This window comes from Halictus rubicundus, chromosome 11, assembly GCF_050948215.1.
Source record: "Halictus rubicundus isolate RS-2024b chromosome 11, iyHalRubi1_principal, whole genome shotgun sequence".
Lineage (NCBI taxonomy): Eukaryota > Metazoa > Arthropoda > Insecta > Hymenoptera > Halictidae > Halictus > Halictus rubicundus.
Window position 1 is genome coordinate 12,641,747 of NC_135159.1, and position 18,996 is coordinate 12,660,742.

An 18,996-nucleotide genomic window follows, 5' to 3' on the forward strand; every position below is an offset into this window, starting at 1 on the left:
GGACACAAGAACTGCTTTCTCTTCCCGGTGATCTCTTAAACTGTCCACTGGCGAACCGTTTGTCAGGCGAAATCATTTCACCGTGCTCGATGTGCAATCGATTCTCTGTGTCACATTCTCTTTCGTTCTCGACTAATTGGTGAACGTACACACACGCTGAACAGATCCACCGTAATAGAGTTATTAGCGAGACAAACATACTTTCGTACCGTTTGAGTTATGCAAATTGGCTAGTAAAATTGCGAGTAATAGCCTGTAAAACGTATGAGCAATACCCGTTGTGCTTATCCGAATTGCTAACAAAGCCGTGGAGGACACTTTCGCAAAGGAAACAGTTACATAAAATGCCCTCTCGAGGAAGCAGATTTTTGGGACACCCTGTAGAATAGAAATATCAGTCTAATATTATAAGTAATGTTGGATAGCGTGTGGGCAGTGCCCAGCTGCTCTATGAAGTAGAACAGGGCTCAAATGCCAGCAGATTTTTCAGATTCCATTGTCTAATGGTTTGCTTAATCCTTTAAAAATAGGTACCCCCAAGCGAGAAAGTTATGTCCGACACGTACAACTGCACGCTGGGGCCTCCGTGGGTGAACGTCACGCTTTCGAAGATGTATAAAAACGAGAAGAAGCTGCTGTACCCGGTGAACGTTGGCCGGAATATAGCACGCGAATCGGCGCCGACGTTCTACGTTCTCGCCAGCGACATAGAGCTCTATCCGAACCCTAACTTGCCCGCCAAGTTCCTCGAGATGATCAGGAAGAGAGACCAACCGGCCCTGTACAAGCCGAACCCGAAAGTTTTTGTACTGTCTATCTTCGAGGTGGACGAGAAGAACCAGCCACCGAATAACAAAACACGTCTGGTGAGTTGTGTGGTCCGTTCATCAAGACCCCAAACGAATAAAACCATTTGAGACATTCGAACACCTAAAAATCATTGGGATTGTCCAGCGGACGATAAGAATGCAGGCATTGACTGCGCGAATCGTTTAATTGCACAGATCACTGTAGTGGCCATGAGTTTGTTCGCGTTTAACGTTTGCGCAATGGGAGCTTGATAGCAATTAAATCGAAAGCAAAGTTGCGGAGTGCAACGGTCGCATCCGTTAAACGGCACGAATGCGAGGGTTGCGTTTAATCAATGGCGCTTCCTTTGACCGTGGACCTTGATACGGGCAATTAGTATCTCAGCTTGCCATTGGCCGCGTTTCTATAAAACGCTCAATTTAATTGCTGCATCGCTGCGCACAGTGGTCCCACTCGGTCCCATTGAATCTCTACGCGAAATGCAATAGCTGGTGCTCTATACGTATTACTTTTGTTTTCGTTCCTGTTAGTCGCAAATGCTGAAGGCAGGCTCGGCGATTCCGTTCCACAAGAAGCTGTGCTCTGGCTGCCATAACGTTCCTCGTAGCAAAGAGTGGCAGGAGGCCCCAGAAACCGCGGACCTCCACGTATTTCACGTTGGAAAGAGGACAGGCAGTTTTGTCCATTGGGAGCCAATCTTCATCGGGACCAATAAAGACCCTCTGTATGATGAGAGGCTCAGCTGGGAAGGGAAGAGCGACAAAATGACACAGGTAGACTCCAGAAACACTTGTAGAACCTTAAACCCCGCGAACATGCTCATTCATAATGCTCAGACTACCTTCCCAAGGTACCATTAGCACCCACCATGGGTGCAACCCCTATAATACCTGCTCAAATACTTAGTGTAACATTTTAATTCAGGGATACGCGTTATGTGTCCTCGACTACGACTTCCTGATCCTGGACAACGCGTTTCTGGTGCACCGTCCCGGCATCAAGATCTTCAAGAAGGACCCTCACCGGGAGATGCTCACGGCGAAGACGAACTCGCTGATCAAGAAGATCATCGTGCCGGAGCTGAAGATCCTTTACGGAACGCGGAAGGGCTGCGCTGTGTAGCCCGTGGAGATCCGAGGTGTCCGTAGGTATCCTCAGGTGAGACGTCATCAACCGGGACTGTCCCGGACGACGTCTAGAATATCTGGAAAGACGAATTGCACACGCGGCAGGCTGCTTCTGCTCCCGGACCCTCTGCGAATCGGTGTCGACGAGAGCCCGAACAGCGTTCATTGTGATTCACAGACATTGCCCTAACGATGCCAATTGAATGGTGCCGAAAGTATACACATGTTTATTGATCAGTCTAGCCGTGAAGGGGACGACTCCTCTCTTCACCTTCTTCAGCAAACTAATCGTTAGTTCCTGCGACGAGTTATACGCCACTCCTTCGTTTTTCTCATCACCGACTTCTTTGCTAGCACAAAAGCGCGATGGCAGCCTAAGGACAGAGAGACGATGCGCGGATAGTGCATCCTTCAACGGAGTGTGCGAGAGATGTTCTTCAAAGATGTCTCCTCCGACACCCCCCCCCCCCCCCCCGCTACGAAAGGATTCCACTGTATTTTTCAGCACAGATTCGTCGAAATGATGTACATAATAGCGTTTCGAAATAGTGCCTCTGTGTGTACAGCCGCAAGGTTTCTTTATTGGTTTTTCAGTGTGCATTTCTTCTCATTCCACTTGTTTGCACTTTCTTTTAGAATGTACGAGATAAATGACGCGCTCAAGGTAGTTAGTATCTCGTCGAATTTTTACGATTTCACGATTCCTATAAACGTTGTTTGAATTCGCCAGGCTAATTACCTTGAGCAGAACGATGTTGGTATGATGTTTGAACTCTTCGTTCCTCGGAATTCGTTAATCGCTCGACCGTGAATCCCTGGAATTTTAGACTTACCGACATGTATTACTCGCCTCACTGCCATACATTGTCTCCCCGTCGAGGGACACATGCTTAATCTCATTGGTTATTTATTCTGATTTCGCTGCAACCCGATGCATTTATCGTTCGCCTCTTCCCGAGAGCTCGAAAGTATCGAGTGCGAGGCAATCAGGCGAACACAGTGAGGTTACCATTTCGAATCTGGCGCCATCCCCCAACCCCCACTCCTCTGGCTTCACTGCCTCGACGAACGCATGCGCGTGTACGCGGCGGGAAAATCAAACTGTCGATCGAAAGAGAACCCACGGAAACATTTTTGAACTCTCCAAGACTGAGGAACATTTGATAACCGTTGTGACTAGGGACACTTATCTTATGACTCTTCAATTAACGAGCATCCAGTCATTAGTTGTTTAACGATTCTTTAATTAGCGTAATTAAGGTGTATTCCGTTTACACGTTTTCTTCTATTACTGACGAAGAGAATCGGTGCTTCCAGTGATTCGAATCACTCGTTATGTCAAAAAAGAAAGTCATTCGATGAATCTTAAGGGGTGTAATCACTATGGATCGTGCCCATCGAGTATAGCATTTCGTGACACTGTGTGTGTATCACGTGCTGACACTTCTCTTTTTTCCAATTGAATCATGTACGAGAAAGACGTTCATGCTGATCAGGCAGGGCTGAGAGGTTTATTATTATGCGATTTTGCATCTCGAGAAGTATCATGGATCGTGTATGAAGAAACTGTAAATATATAAATATATATACACGCTCGTAGGTGTAAGTACACGAGTACGATTATAACTGATACTATTTTACACGGAATAATTAGGTATTAAAACTGGTGAGTCCCTGTGTAACAACTGTAGACTGTTCGACGTTCCAAAAATTCTGTGTTGAGGCCACCGACTGGTACGCCAGTGCAGCCAAGCATCAAAATGAACATCGAACAAGCTACGACAGTCATGTGAGTGAGATAATTAAGGAACCGGTGTACTCATACATGTCCAAAAACTAAGCAGACAACATAATTCTGATGGCGCTAAGCGAATCATTGATTTACAAGTTTTGCAACCAGCACGCACCAGTTTTCCGTTTCCCAAGGAATCAAAATGTTCTCAACGGTGTTGACACATACAGTGCACAGATTTATAATGTATGTATGTCAAACCATGCGTACACCCACAGGCGTTTCTTTTATCTGCCCCGTAATCATTTCGAAGGCTATAGGAATACATATAATATTGATAAGACTTGAAGGACAATTTAGAGTCAGTCTAATGAGAACCCGTAAACATAAAACACTGACTCGATTTTTGTGTGATAATCTTAGGGCACAAACTAAGTGTTACTTCTATATTCCTGCTTTACGCTAGCGCATGATTCTTTCACGAGGACTACCTCTGGCGGAAAGGGTTTGATTAACACTAGGTTTACGGAGCAGTAAAAGTGACTTTATAAAAAGAACGACATTATGTCTATCCAAATTTTTAACCATTCTTTTAATAATATATACTCAAAGAAATAAATTTGTTGAATAATTCCTCGTGAATGCATCTTTACAATCTCAACAATCGTAAATTAAAACTATTAGGACACGACCCGTGAACCTAGTGTTGAACAAACAGTGGTTCCAGAAATTATTTTATGCTAATTGCCAGTAAAGAAAGTAATCCCGTTTCCATACGTAAAGTATTGAATTTATTCTTTCCAGAGGAGTCAACAAATTTGTAATAATTTCGAACGTAGGCAACCATTTATGACTTTAATTAATCATTTTTGCCAGAGGTGGTATCGTTACGTAGATATTGTCGAAATATCTAAAAAGGGAACGCGACTCATTGACAATACATTGAGTTCCGGAAACGGTTCAGTTGGAAAAGCATTTTATATTGTAATAGGAATAAGTTGTTCAGGGGAATTGAATTTGTGGCGACGTCCATTCACATGCGAAAGTATTAATTGAAATCAAACGGTACATCTGTTTCTCCATATTCTCGTGGCAGAATATAATAATTCTTCTGACAGGCGTGTGAGTTCCTTTCGTCGTCTTGCCACCCTCCTTTTTAATTTATCGGGGCTGTGCAAATCGTGTGTAATAATTGCTCGTAAATGATAATGTGTATTCTGTGCCTTACTGTCTTCGTCTCAATGTGTATGCGTGTGTATTTGAGACAGGTGTGTGTTGAGAGCATGTTGATAAGAAAAAAAGAGCCAACTCGAAGAGCTAAGCATAATAAGAAACATACTCGAAGATGAAATAAATCACTGAGGAGGTTGGTATTGTGAGGGGACAAGAAGAAGAAGAAAAAACAAAAAATGAATTACATTGTTAACGTAGCAGACTTTTTATGCGTACACTTTGTCTAGGGTTTGTATGAGAAATTGAATCACCATGTATTTAAGTCTTAAGGAAGAGATTAAGTCCATACACCTTGTACTATCGCCTTGACACTGTAATTCATTTTTGCCAATAAAATATTTTTCACTGATTTATAACATCTTCAGATTCATATTTATTATTATGACTAGCCCATTCGATGAACTCATTGTACAGATATATGTACATATATCTGGTTATCGCTATGATACGATTTTTGTAACGATGACAAAAATGAGGAGAAGTCTTTCAAATAGCTGAGAATCCTGTTGTTACGTTTGGTCGTTTGTTGTTCGCTAGGTTACAGTGAATTTCAATTACTTCTACACTGAATTTTATCTTTCTCGACTGAGCACTTCAAGACAAAGTGCTAGACTGCAAAATAATTATGGCATTTCTATAGAAAAACGATAAACACGTTGTGTATTGTGATTGTAAGTACTGTAAATAATAAGCCACTGTGTTGCTCGACAGTACAGTGCACTATTCTTGTACATTCTCAGGCTCTTTTCGATCATCTTCAGTAAACGGTTTCGTCTTCGTTTAGTCCCTTTTAGGTGTTGCTATCGAGAGATTGTAAAATTAAATTAAAATTTTCTCCCAGCTCTGGAAACTCTGTTGCAAGTAAGGATGAATGTTAGGCTAATGAGTTTCAGAACATTTTTATATACATAGAACATTGTACGTGGTCGGGAGTATCCTATTGTTTCCAGCATTCTCAGATTATTGTCGTTTGTCATGGACATAATGTATATGCGAAACGCTCGTTTCAACAAAAAAGAAAGTATCTATTATTGATATAAATTAAATCGATATTTAGCGTGTACATTAATTACGTGTAATATATGAATATTTCTCTTTATTAGGAAAAAAAGATGTAACATGTGCGAGGGTGTATGTAATACATGAGTATAATGAATGCCTGAGAGTCGTATGAGGAAACGAAAACTGATCTAACTCTATCCCTGTACATATGTAAAGTTGTATTTTTCCAAATAACAGGATAAAAATATAAGAATCGTTTAAGTAACTCGCGTGTGCTGATTCATTCTGTGCAATATCGTTCAATTTTAATTATTTTAAACATTCCCCTATCTGATTAATTATCTGTAAAAGGACTGTGAATCTTTCTGCAAATTTTTCAATTTTAATAAGTTAAGCCTGAAATGGTATACTGTTTTCTAAGATTGGGAACTTCCTGAAAATTCAATTAAAATTGATTAACACTTGGCAGGTTGAGATTGAGATTGTAAAGATGAAGAGGAATTATTCAACAAATTGGATAGACACATTCTCGTTATTTTCATAATGTAAAATAGTCATGTTTAGTGCTGCGTAAACTTAGTGCTAAAATACTCTCAGTTAAAGAAATATAATATTTAAAATTTTACTAGCGTCACGAGAAACCCTAAGATACAATCACAGGGTTGAAACATTCCCCACAACAAAAATAGTGTTTAATGAAGGGAGGTAACTATAGCAGAGGTTTGTATATTTCACTTTATTTAATTAAAATATACAGATTTGAAACGTGATCACACATTTGTTCGAGTTCGCCTCCTTCGACCTATGCTTAACCTGAGATAAACCACTATAAATTTTTTTTGTCGCTCGCTATATGTTCCTGCCACACACTCTCTATCTCATACACACTCTCACACACACGCTCTCTCATACTCTCTCATTTTCTCTTGGTGATAAATTTTACTCTTCTTAATTTTTTACGTCGGCTCTCAGAAAATACTTGGTTTTCTTCACGTCCTATATAACGAATTAATTTGTTTATATCTAGAAGCGCAACCAGACGGATCCCTTTTGTCGCTCACTAGTCGTTCTCACTTGTTCTATAATATAATAATTCTCGTGTATATAAATAAACGCTAGCAAAGATTTTTTTTATTTCCTCAAATTCATTTCTTAAGAGCTTAAATCGTCTACGCTTTTTTCCATCCTACGTGCATATAGACCATTCACATGATATACGTGTGTGTGTGTTACATATTATACGTATATGTATAGATATGCTATATATTTATATGTATATACAGTGCCAAGTTGTATCACATGCACCAAGAAGAGAATTTTATATATATATATATATGTATATATAGAATTTTATCTATATATTATATATAGATTTATTTCTTATAAGCGAGGTCTCTTACACCCTAAATATATTTACTCCATGAAGACACGTAACACTGATTTACTATTCAAATTAATTAAATAGATTTACTTCGGTTGATCTCTCTCTCTCTCTCTCTCTCTCACACACACACCCTCTCTGTTGCACAGTGAAAAAAGTGTTTTGTCTTCTTGGTCCATGGTATATGAATACACTTTATACATATATATATATATATATATATATATATATATATATACATTCGATAAATGGTAACTATTGTAGGCACGTGTCGTTTATTTCATTTATCATACTCTTTCCTCTCGTTCTCTTGCTCTTTGATATACAACGTACAAAATTCCTTTCTCTGCACTGTCTACAATGAAACGTAAAAATATAAAAATGTCAGTAAACTCATACAAATGTAAGCCTTTTTAAAGTATAGTTCGCTCCCCCCGCGAACGATCCAAGAGCACAGTAAATTTGGCTTCATCACTGCCTAAACAATTCATCGTTTCCTTAAAGGTCATCGTGCCGGTAAAAATCTGTAGTCAAAAACTTTCAACAACGTTCTACTGTCACCGGATCGTTCGCATTTGTTGTAACACACAATTAACAGAGAGAAAAAAAAAAGAAAAATCATTCAGCCTAAATTTGTCCTCAAGTACAATTCCGCACTGCGCTGTGCGATCTTCAAAAAATTATCTTACATTAATGTTACTAAGCTGAAAAATCGTTGTCCTAAAAGAAGGGAGGGGGGGGGGGCAGAAAATAGGGGGAAAACAACCAAACCAACGGGTCGGATTCCTACTTTATCGACCTAAACACTGATCGACCGTTAAAACGTTCGTTATTTTTTGATCTCCGTTCCATTCGGCGAGCTACAATTAAATCTTCTATACAGACGAGCTTCTCGGTCGTTTGATCGTCTGAAACATTTCATTAAATTGCTCTAAATATAAATCTAAACTTTGTTTCACCGCGGTAATAGACAGTCGTTTTTTCCCCATTGTCTCGCGCGCGCGAGCGGCCGCCATTCAAGATTCATTGTCATATGTTTCACAATGTGTAAATAAACGATTAAATGCCATGCGACGTGGTAGCAAAAATTATCACGATTTTTGTGCTGTCTTCGTACAAAGTGACGCGTATTATATATAATATATAAAAGATTTCATGATTTCGAGCGAATCTTCAATGGCCACTCCGTGCCGAGCCAAAGCAGATTACGTACCTACGCGCTAAATATTTTAACCATTTTTGTTGTTGTTGGTGTTGCAACCATACACTCGCGTGCTAGCGAATCGCATTTTCAATTTTCGCTTAACGATTCTCAATTTACAATTCCCTTAAAATATCGGTTCCTCGTAAATCTATAGGAATCATCGTGGGGGGTTCGAAGAAAAAGATAATTTCTACAAATATACATACACGCTCTGTCTCTCCCTTAGATATACAGTTGTTCTTCTCGTCTATGTATTATCACACATTTTTATACATATATATGTTCACGGTACTTTCTTCGATTATAACGCTTCCCCCGAACTAGTCAATTATTCGAACGCGTAACACAATGGAAGAAGTCTACACGGACACGCCATTGATTTTAATTTGACTTTAGCGTTCTCAAAAAGAAAAGAAGAAGAAAAAGAAAAAACAATGAACAGATGACTAACCAAAAAGGAAACAGAAACGATGCTTCTAGTGAGACGATGTAAAATTGAGAAAAGAAGATTGAAGTTCAGAGAACCGTACAACATTAAAACATTGCAATGAAGTCCACTTTAATGAAACTCAACCATACAAATTTCATTGGTATCTATATTTATTGCTAACCGTTAGCCAGTTACTCGAATTCTGAAAAAATATTTTACCACTCTTTTCGCACGCCGGTTAACAAACCCGACCGGGCGGAAATTTTGCATTCAAAAAATCTTTACGAGAGAGATTTTCACCGTATTCGGCAAAAACTTTTTCAATGTCATTTCTTATTATACCGACACATACAGCGTAGTATAACAGACGAACTTTTTAAAAGAGATAACCACCTTCCTAAAAACCTAATCCGAGATTGTAATTTCTGTCACCTGAGGGACGTTTTAATTGTATTTTTGCATTCCGCGGTGCTTATTTCTTGTAAAACTTTCGCCCACGATACTACGTTGTGTCGGTACGGTAGAAAACGACATTCAAATGGTAAAAATAATTTTTCTCCATCGCCAAAAATCCTTCTCGTGAATATTCTTTTTTTAAATGAAAAACAAACTTTCAGTCCAATTGGGTTTGGCCGGTTTCCGTAAGTGCCGCCCGGAAAAACGTTGTTTGTGAAATGCAATTGTACAGACGACACAGTATCAATGTATCTGAACTAGCATACCCTCTGCAGAGATGTAAAGCAATAATACGACCGATGAAACTGATGAAAGGGGTAAGGGGACAATAAATACCCCGCACAGAAAAAACCAATAGTAATTGACGGCGCGCGTTTCTCCTACCTTACTTCCCAAGGCGTTTAATGCGAGACCGCGTGCTCAGGGATCGGGCGCTCGGATTATACGGCGATTTCACTCTTTTAGCCATCCCGGAACTAGTATTACATCCTGTGTTGGTCGGACTGATCGTCGAGCAGGTCCCGCTACCGGTGTTGCTGCTGTTTTGCTTAATTCCGGACGACAACGAGGCGGATCTCACTCGGCCGGACTGCAGGAACCCATTGTTGCTTGCCTGTTTCAGCTTGCTCGACAATGAGAGCCGATTAGGTTGTTTCACTAAGCTGTACTGGTGCATGTCGACGTTGCGCGAGCGTAGGGTCTTCACTGGCGTCGCGGCGATGGTGTCCGATCTGGAGAAATACACGAAGGACATAGTACAAATGAACTTTGAAAACTGAAGAAGTTAGACGCTAAGGGAATACGTACCTGAGCCAACGTTGTGGAACGGTAGTGCTATCCGATGAACCTATAATAGACATAGTCCGACTTATCCTCCTCTCGATGCAGCCATTGGACCTGTTGTCCCACTCCCTAGCACCGAGACTAGCAGCCAACAGTTGCTTCAGCAGGCCTTTGATGGATGGTCTTCGAATAGCCTTCACCGGTGTCACTTTCTTCCCCAGGTTCCTCTGGAAGGTGTTCAAAGGCGACAACCTGTCCTGTATGGGTACGGTTGCAGCACTGCCTGGCGAGCGAGAGATGTTGGACTCCGCACCAGGCCAGCTGAGGCTGCTGGCTGCGTCCTTGGTGGTCTGGTTCGCAGGATCGTTTTCATCCACAGGGTTCGGTCTATCTTCGGACCTTGTCCTCCTCTTGAAACAGGGCTCCTGTAACACGCATGTCTCCTCCACTGTACCTACTACACTTTGCGATATTGCACTATGTCTTCGCTTCGTACCAACAGCACTACCGGCCGTTTTACCCGGCGAGTTTCTAACACCTTCGTCCATTGTGTTCCCGGCTACCTTTGTACTACGCGGCTTGAACCACGACGTGTTCACGTACGTCTTTGTCGTCGGCTCCGCGGACGCAGCCTCCGTCAGGCTATTTCGCGAGTGGCCGTTTAAACTGTGCTTCTTCCTCCTCGCGTTCCTCGCCTCCGTTCGCGAACTGGAGAACAGGGTCTGCTGTTTGGGACGCGACCCGTTCAGAACGGTCCCGGCCACTTTGTTCTCGTTGGCCGCAGGGCTCTCCGACGAGACGCTGTCCTTCTCCGAGGCGCCGTCGACGTTCGCGGGAGAACATACATCATGATCCTCGCAAAAAAATGCACTTTGGTGTATCACGTTTGAGTCGCCAGCCGCCGCCGCCGCCGCCGCCGCCTTGCTCTCCATGCTCTCCGTTGTAGGAGACTCCGAGTTCGGGACAACTTGGTCAACTTGATCGTCGACTACTTCCGGTTGTTTTTCATTCGCGACCGACTGTTCTTGATCGGTCTTCTTTGGCGGGCTTGTCTCTAATTCGTTATCACCTCCGTCCAGATTCTTCTCCGCTATTTCGTGCGATATCGTTTCCGCGATCTTACCGGCTCCGTTCACATCCTCAACGTTCGTGTGTCGTACCTCGTCCCCTATCTGGTGGCTTATGTCCAGGCTATCCTCGAGCTTCTCTTCCGGCAGAATCTTCTCTGATGTTGCCTCCTCTCGGGTATCTTCAATTCTGTTGCATAATTCCGGTCTCTGGAGGTTGATGTGGCTTGGTGTTGACGGAGGTCTTGGTACGTTTAGGGACATTGAACTGTAGGTAGGCTTCTCCAGGGTCTCTGCGGAGAGTGTTGCTGCGGGGCTGTGGACACTGTGATGTGCCATGACGCACTCCTTCTGGCTTAGTAGAACCTTTCGAACGAGATTTGTTTGTTAATATAATCGTCATACTTGAACCTACAGCGGTTGCCGTTGCAAAAATTCTGAGAGAGATGCAGCAACAGCTCTTTGTGAGCAAGGGCTACAACTAGACTGCGGATCTGCATGCAAAATCAAAGTTTTCTGCACCGGTTATAAGAAGCGAGAGCCAAATAAACATATAATTCTTCCTTAAGTCAGTTTAATAAATAGGAAATAATATATGGATACTGCTAAATTCTTTTAAGTTTTCTGCCGTTTTAAATTCCATGTACTTATTTTTCTCATAAATGCATATAATCCGCAGTCGAGCTGTAATGCTTCTGTTCAAAAATATTCAGAATTAGATTTTACCGCCTCTAGGAAGTTTATATAACCTTGATACTTTTAGTGAAGGTACGTACTTCGCTTCTAGATGGTCCAGGCGGATCCAGCATCAGCGTCACGACGCTCGTATTGTCCGCGCGTAATCTCTTCTGCGACCACCTCTCCAATGCTTTATCCACTAGGCTTTTCGAAGGGTTGATCCACAACTGAACGTTATCAGACTGCTGCTGGGGGGAAACATCGAAACTATGAGTTAAAATGCCAAACTTAAATGAGTTTTAATTTTCTAAACAACTTTGTCGAATTGTACCCCATTACACGTTTGCTGGGAGGCTATCAGATGCTTCTCATTGTGCCTATCCGCAGCCTGTACAATGGCCACAGCACCCTGCGGCGTTAACATGTTCCACAACCCATCTGTTCCAAATATAAGGCAACGGTGTGATTCAACATCAATCGCAACTACTTTAACATCTGGTTCTGGAGATACAACAAACGTATTCAATTCAGAATTGTAACTCCACAGATCACCTACAAAAGAAAAGGAAGCATTTTACAAATCGGGAGCCTAAAAAGTATGAAAGGTATGTTCTAGATATCCGAAGCGTACCTAAAGACCTAGCAACAGCAAGGAATGGAATCTCATCTATGTGAGTCGATCTACGCACAGGTCCCTTGTGCCCGATGCGAGGTCTGTTCCAAACGACTCGAGGAACCCCAGATTTGCTGACGACTTTGCCACCGGACTCTCGTATCCTCAACATCTCTGGCCCGCTCTCGGGCTTGTGGTCCTTTGTCAAAGCTTTGGCTCTCCACTGCGGGTCACCCTCCACCTGGTAGCCCAAAATAATAGCAGAATCGCCAACGTGACCGATGTAAATCTTGCCCTTGCGAATGAACGCTATGCTGGCGGTGGTGCCGGCCGTAGATGGCAATCCAGAGGCGGTTCTCGGCCACTTATCTACAGGAAAAGTAGACGCCCGTGAATACGCAAAATTAGCGACGACACTCTCGAGGAATCGTTTCCCCAAGGTTTTCGACGATTCAGAGAAACGAAAGGAAGCATAACAACGAAGTAATTCGAATTTTCTCTTTCAACTAATTTTTCTCGAAATTCCGCGGTTTCAGGTTAGCTCGTATTACATAACCTAAATTCTAACCTAATCGGGCGGCGGGTGGTGGGGGAAATACGCGGGACAATGACAGAAATCGTTTCGGGTGGCATCGATACGGCGCGGTATCGTCGCGGACAGGTTCGAAACGGGTCGGGAAACGGCGGGAATCCCACCGAGGGGGAAAAAACAAAAAAGCCGAACAGGAAGTTAGGGCAGAACGGTGGTGTGTGCGTATGCCTGTAACAGCCCTCTCCCTGTGTTAGCTTACCGAGCTCCCGCCACATCGCATAGTGCGTGCTCACGTATCCGTCTCGGATCGCGCGTAGCACGTCCTCGTCCCGATCCGACCAGAAGTTCTTTTGCTTGACGATCACGTTCATCAGGTGCTCCTTCGCGTAGCTGGCAGCCTCGCCGCCACCGTGGCCGTCGAAGATCCCGAAGAACGCGTACTCGAGGTCCTTGTCATCCGGTGTCGATTGAAAGGCCACGCTGAACATGTCCTCCATGTACTTTCGACCGCCCTGGTTACAGTGCCCGGTCACCCTCAGGTTAACCCCGATGCTCAACGGCATGATGGCACAACACTGAGTCGACGGATCCCGCGGCGCCGGGTCCTCGCACACACACCACACGCACGAGAACCTGATTGCCTCTCTCTCACTCTCTCTTTCTCTCTCGCTCGCGGTCTCTCTCTCCTCTCCTCGTTTTGTGAGCAGCACTCTCGACGAGACTCGGAACACGCAGCACCCAGCACACACCACACGCGAGAGACACGGTTTCCTCGGAACCCCCTTTTGGCTCTCACTCTCTCAGCAATCGGTCGACACGTACACCGGAACGGAAGCCTCGTATTTACTGGGCAGGTCTGCCGCGCTACGCTCGAGGGACGCACACACACGAAGAACGATCATGGCCCACCAGACCACCACACAGCACAATGACGTTGCCTGCCTGCGCGCAACCCAGCTCTATGTCCCCCACCATTATTTCAAGGGGATTACGGAGGGGAGGGGACACACCGTCCTTCCCCCTCCCTCCCGCCCTCCCTCCCGCCATTACCCCTTTACAGCCGCGTCCACACACTGCGCAGAACGAAACCGCGCAGCGCGCGAACCACGCTGCGGACGAAATGCTACAGCGCGGTGCACAACTGATGTAGCCCGCAAAATATTTAATTTTTGAATTTTTCAATTTTATTTTGTCATGGAATATTCGATCATAGAAAGAACTTTATACGGAAAGTTTCAACCCTCTATCATGCCTCTGAGCGTAGTTATGGGGGAAACTCGGAGAACCAGTTCTTCTCCCACTTTTGCCATTTAATCGCGAGGAAATGTTTTGAAAGAAATCTGGCATATTCAGGGAATATAGTTATGTGTTAGGGAATTTTTTCAGATTTTTCGATTGCGAACTTCGGCCGCGTTTTGAATTAGAATGGACGCGCTCTAGATGGAGGTCTACAGCGCGGTGCAAAACTGTTGCGCCCCCTGAATTTTGAATTTTGGAATTTTTGAATTTTATTTTGTCGTGGAATATTCGATAGCGTAGATGGAAAGAGCTTTATACTTTATATTATGGAATGGATCGTTGCCTGTTGGCGATTAGGTGGGAGGGTGCCTCGCACTGTGTGAACGTAGCTTACGATTTCACCGTCGCGTCGCTTCGGAGTCCCAACGGAGTTCTCGAGGATCTTCAAGCAGAAGATTTCATGCTGTGGACAAAACCAAAAAATTCTTGAATTTTCTACGACATATTTGTTAAGTATAAGCAAATCTACAGGTGGCCACTATAAAGTCCATTTTGTTAAAACAAATTCGGACCTGACTGTACCAAAGTACAGAAAATGAAATATTAACAAAAAGAGATACAAGAATATAAAAATCAATATAATACATAAATAATTTAAATAATGCATTATTCTAACTTGGCGCGACAAGGCTCCTGCACACTGTTGGTTTTTAAGACCCCTGTCACACCGACCAAGTCGAGTCAAGAAAGCGTTGAAAAGGGTGTCTTTTTTTTTCCTTTTCGTTGGCATAATTGAAAATCGAATTGTACTCAGCGTTGCGTAACTATACACATTTCCAGGCGAGTAATTGAACGCAAAGATGATGGGTTTATTCACTGTTTCTATTTCGGACAAAATGGCGCGCGTCGTTAAACGAATATGAATGTTCAATTCAATGGTTGTGACTTAGATATGTGATACAGTGATGGCTAAAAATCATGTTTAACAAATTTAATGAACCAAGGCGAATTTTAATAGAATCTTTCCCGGTGGTTCGAGGTTAAAATTGCAGAATCGTATTCGAGTTTGGATTTTTTAAATTTGAATAGGTTTTGTTGAATTTGTAAATCATCCGCCATTTTAATTAGAAATTGGATCGATTGTACACGGATTGAGAGAGACGGCCGTGTTAGGAGGCGTCGATATTTTGTGATACGGATAGTCCTTCGAAGTGTCCTGTTTAAAACATTATAGTTTCAGGATAATCTAGGACAATAGAAAGGGAATAAGAAAGACACGAGAAATAAAATGTCCGTGGCAACTCGATGCCTCTTATGGCGTTAAGAAATGGCGCGCCATTCCAATTATCGGACAACTTCAAATTGTAGATTATATTAGGTATTAAAATGGCGGCCTTGCATTGAATTTTAAATCAGCTTCATCATTTTATTCGAATCCGATCTCCCGGTGACGGTTTTGCAAATACTTTTACAAATGTCCTTTATTTTCTTCGTCACAACATACCTATCAAATACACTATTCATAAAAAAGAATTAATATAAAATAAAAAATTGAAAAAAGCTCTTACAACTTAATTCTGATTTTGAAATTTTCTATTTCTGAACGAGGACAATGCAATTGATCAAATTTAAGACCACAGGCCATTTAAATGAATCTAAGGTAAGTTAAAAATTAATTGAACATTAAAGGATTGATGCAATTATGAAAAAAAATGGAAGTCAACTTGAACTTAAAAGACTTACAGTAATACTTGCACTGACTTGTCAAAGTATAGGCAGATATGTTGGTAAATGACGTTTGATGATTGATTAGTGACAACCAAGTAGTTGGAATGTTAATTAATTTTCGAAATTATTTTTATAGATCAGTTCAGGGGTTAGGTCTGGGTTCATAAAGGCCGGGTTTGTAAAGACCAATGGAAGACTTGTTCGAACGTGTCGATGATTCATCGAATCAGACGTCTCAGTCAACTGCGAGACATCGATGAACAAGCACGTGTAAATACCCAATTGTCAGATACTATCTGTTGTCGGAACATAATTAGCAGAAGCAGCAACTACACAAAAATGTACTCCACCGTCTATACAACAAGCATCGCGGGCCTCATTGAAGATTTATTGTGCTTTGCATTTTCGTGTATTTATTAACTCCATCAAAATTACAAACCTTTAATTACATTCGTCTCTGTAATTACTGTGACACATCCGGAGTGTGTACTAAAAAAACTCTCATAATCTTCATTAAAACGTGTAAAGAACGACCACTAGATTGATCGTCAATTCAATTCAATAGAAAAAAAAAAGTAAAAAATAATAACATCATGAAAATCATTTTTAGCTTAGCTAATTTTCGATCGCAGACCCCACCAGAGAGAGAGAGTGTGCTTACAATTTTTAAGAATATTTTAGCCAATATGGATCAAGAACAAAAAATTATCTCATGTCCCGAGGCTGGAAGACTTTCTAAAACCAGTGTGTACGCCCCTAGCGACGCAAGCCTGCAAAGCGTTCGTGTGAAAGGGCCTTAACGCGCTTTTCCACACCGTTTTTCTAATCTCCATCTTTATCAGCCCCTCCACTACGATTAAACAAATACCCTCGGAATCAGCCTAATTCCCTTCGACAAACCTACCGTCGAGAACTAAAAAACTTCGAGCCACGATTCGTATAATATTCCTACGAAATTCGCGCGCCTCGTGGAAAGAGTCACCCGTGGGAGTTCGAAAAACATGGATTATCTTTGCGCCTTGCTGAATGTTGTAAACGTTCTCGCGCCGCATGTATTTCCAACGGGGACTATTTTCGTTGGTTCTATTTTCATGAAACAAGGGATGGACGGGCTGTTTCGATGATCGGCCGATTCGATTTGCCGCGCGGGAAGCTGCCACCGGGAATTTCCAAAAACTCGCCTGAAACAGCGACACGGTAACATTACCTCGGTTATATTACGCTCACCGAGTGAACCGAGTCACCTATACAGGCTCGCATAGTATCGCTTCGGCCCCTCGGTCCGTCCCCCTCGCGTCCCGCGCTAAAAACACGCCCCCCACCACCGTGGAAACTTTTACCCTTTCCCCTGGCCCCGCCTCCCCGCAGCTGACAACGGGTAGCCTATCAACGGTGCTGCTATTCATGCCGCGCATCTCGGCTCACGCAGTTGCTGCGTTGCCACGTTTACTACCTCTCCAGCAAGAACTTTCTTGTCCAGCTCCCCGTTCGATCTCAACTTCGCGAAATTCTGCAACATCCTACATAATTAAACTCTGCAATTATAAACCATCCACCCCATCATCATCATCCCCTCAATCCCTTCCCAACGAAACGATTCTTATGAACAACATAACTGTATACGCTCGACAGCGATTACATTCCAATTTCTAGGAAACGATCATCGGGGGCCTGTGAACTACTTTGTTCAAAAATTTAAAGTTTCGTCTTGGGCTTTGAATATGTTGGATCGCTTCAGATGTAGGTTGCCAAGTTTGGGTTGGGAGTATCGTTGGAACGGATTATGCGTTGGTTGGTTTATATGAAAGTATGCTGCTATGCGAAGCGGAAAGCAAACAGTCTGTTTTGCCAGTCGCCAACAGTTATCTCTGTCTCCCCGCGAGCAAAACACACGGGGCACGTGTTTGAACTTGTTCGGGCCGGAGACGTGGCAATGCCGCGGCACCCGTTCAAAATAGCACTCCCAGCTGGCGGCTTTCGCCTTAACGCCCGATAGGCTCCGGGGCTGTTCGAACGGGATCGCTCGATTCGTTTTGCAAACCCGAACGATCCCCGAGGAGGCGACGCTGATTAGATTCGATCTGCGAAAATCGCTGGGCGAGTCGCGGCGGCCGCGGTTTTCGCGACTTTTAGACCGATTCCAGGGTACGGTCGATATTATGTGTCATCGATTGCATCATCCACGGAAAAAGATGGCCGCTCCGCGCACACGAGAACAGTTATGCGACACCGCGTGAGTCAGCCGCGAGACTATTTCTGCGCCACGACTTTTGCTCGCGCAAAATAGAAAAACGATGACCGAAAGAATTTCAGGTGTAAGCTTTCTTTGCTACCTCTTGGGGGCCGGCCATTTTTACAGGGCCGAAATGCGAAAGGTATTTAAATGGGGAATGCCGAGTTTGAAAGCTGTTGCAAAGCTGTAACCTTTCGGAGCGGTGGGTTGCACGCCATCTAGCCTAAGGTTCATGAGGTCTTCGAATTGATCCTATAGTTGGTAACAAATTATTCTAGGTTTCATGTGTAATTGTCTAATAAATGAGGGAAAGTTCAATGTTGTAAATACTGTAAATATGGAATAAAAAATTTTCTTTACACATTTCATCTACTCCTATTAAGTCCATGATGCTTCTAACAATTTTGAATAAATAATGAAGAGTATCGAATTGTAAATTAACTGTAAACGAAAGACACTTGTGAATCAGTTGGGATACAATTTTTTTAGCGCTTTTTACGATTGCAAGAGGTCCTCGTGGTAGAGGCTACAGGAATTCGATGCGACGGGTTCCCATGAGTCAGGTTTTGAACGTCATGCTTCTCTGAAAGCAGGTCCGTGCAGGTTCAGGCGTGCCTGGACAAGCTTACTATGATTCAAGTGGCTGGTGTTACTAAGTGGGGCCTGGCCGACTGTAACCCGCTACATACGTGTGTTCAGCTACGTGTGCTGAAATATTCGCTTCAGTTCGTTGTTTACGTCTATTCAA

At 43.0% G+C, this 18,996-nt stretch overlaps 2 protein-coding genes across 3 annotated transcripts in view; one reads left to right on the top strand and one right to left on the bottom strand.

Moving 5' to 3' along the window:
* The window catches only part of LOC143359130 (beta-1,4-glucuronyltransferase 1), a 53,264-nt gene extending 48,176 nt beyond the window's left edge, over positions 1–5,088 (top strand). Inside the window, exons 4-6 of the mRNA XM_076796846.1 lie at positions 531–866; positions 1,341–1,583; positions 1,735–5,088. Of these exons, the coding sequence (XP_076652961.1) occupies positions 531–866; positions 1,341–1,583; positions 1,735–1,932 (777 nt within the window). The 3' untranslated portion in view covers positions 1,933–5,088. The remainder of the gene's footprint in view (positions 1–530; positions 867–1,340; positions 1,584–1,734) is intronic.
* Positions 5,089–5,854: 766 nt separating this feature from the next.
* Positions 5,855–14,011, bottom strand: Pp2c1 (protein phosphatase 2C). 2 transcript variants are annotated; one of them, XM_076796845.1, is made up of 6 exons: positions 13,308–14,011; positions 12,535–12,885; positions 12,235–12,455; positions 12,002–12,148; positions 10,183–11,591; positions 5,855–10,106 (listed from the first exon to the last, which is right to left on the bottom strand). In XM_076796845.1, the coding sequence occupies exons 1-6, from the start codon at positions 13,609–13,611 to the stop codon at positions 9,761–9,763; spliced, it is 2,778 nt and encodes a 925-aa protein (XP_076652960.1). In that variant the 5' UTR covers positions 13,612–14,011; the 3' UTR covers positions 5,855–9,760. The 2 variants fall into 2 exon arrangements, with proteins under 2 accessions (XP_076652960.1, XP_076652959.1); XM_076796844.1 differs by having other exon boundaries at positions 12,002–12,151.
* Between the last annotated feature and the right edge of the window lie 4,985 nt (positions 14,012–18,996).

Bases quoted from the DNA above. Each gene is read 5' to 3' on its own strand.
- Pp2c1 (XM_076796844.1), bottom strand. From the start codon at position 13,611: ATGCCGTTGAGCATCGGGGTTAACCTGAGGGTGACCGGGCACTGTAAC. The intron at 12,886-13,307 runs GTAAGCTAACAC...CTTTTCCTGTAG, and splicing joins TGCGATGTGGCGGGAGCTCG to ATAAGTGGCCGAGAACCGCC. The intron at 12,152-12,234 runs GTACAATTCGAC...GTTTCCCCCCAG, and splicing joins CCCAGCAAACGTGTAATGGG to CAGCAGTCTGATAACGTTCA.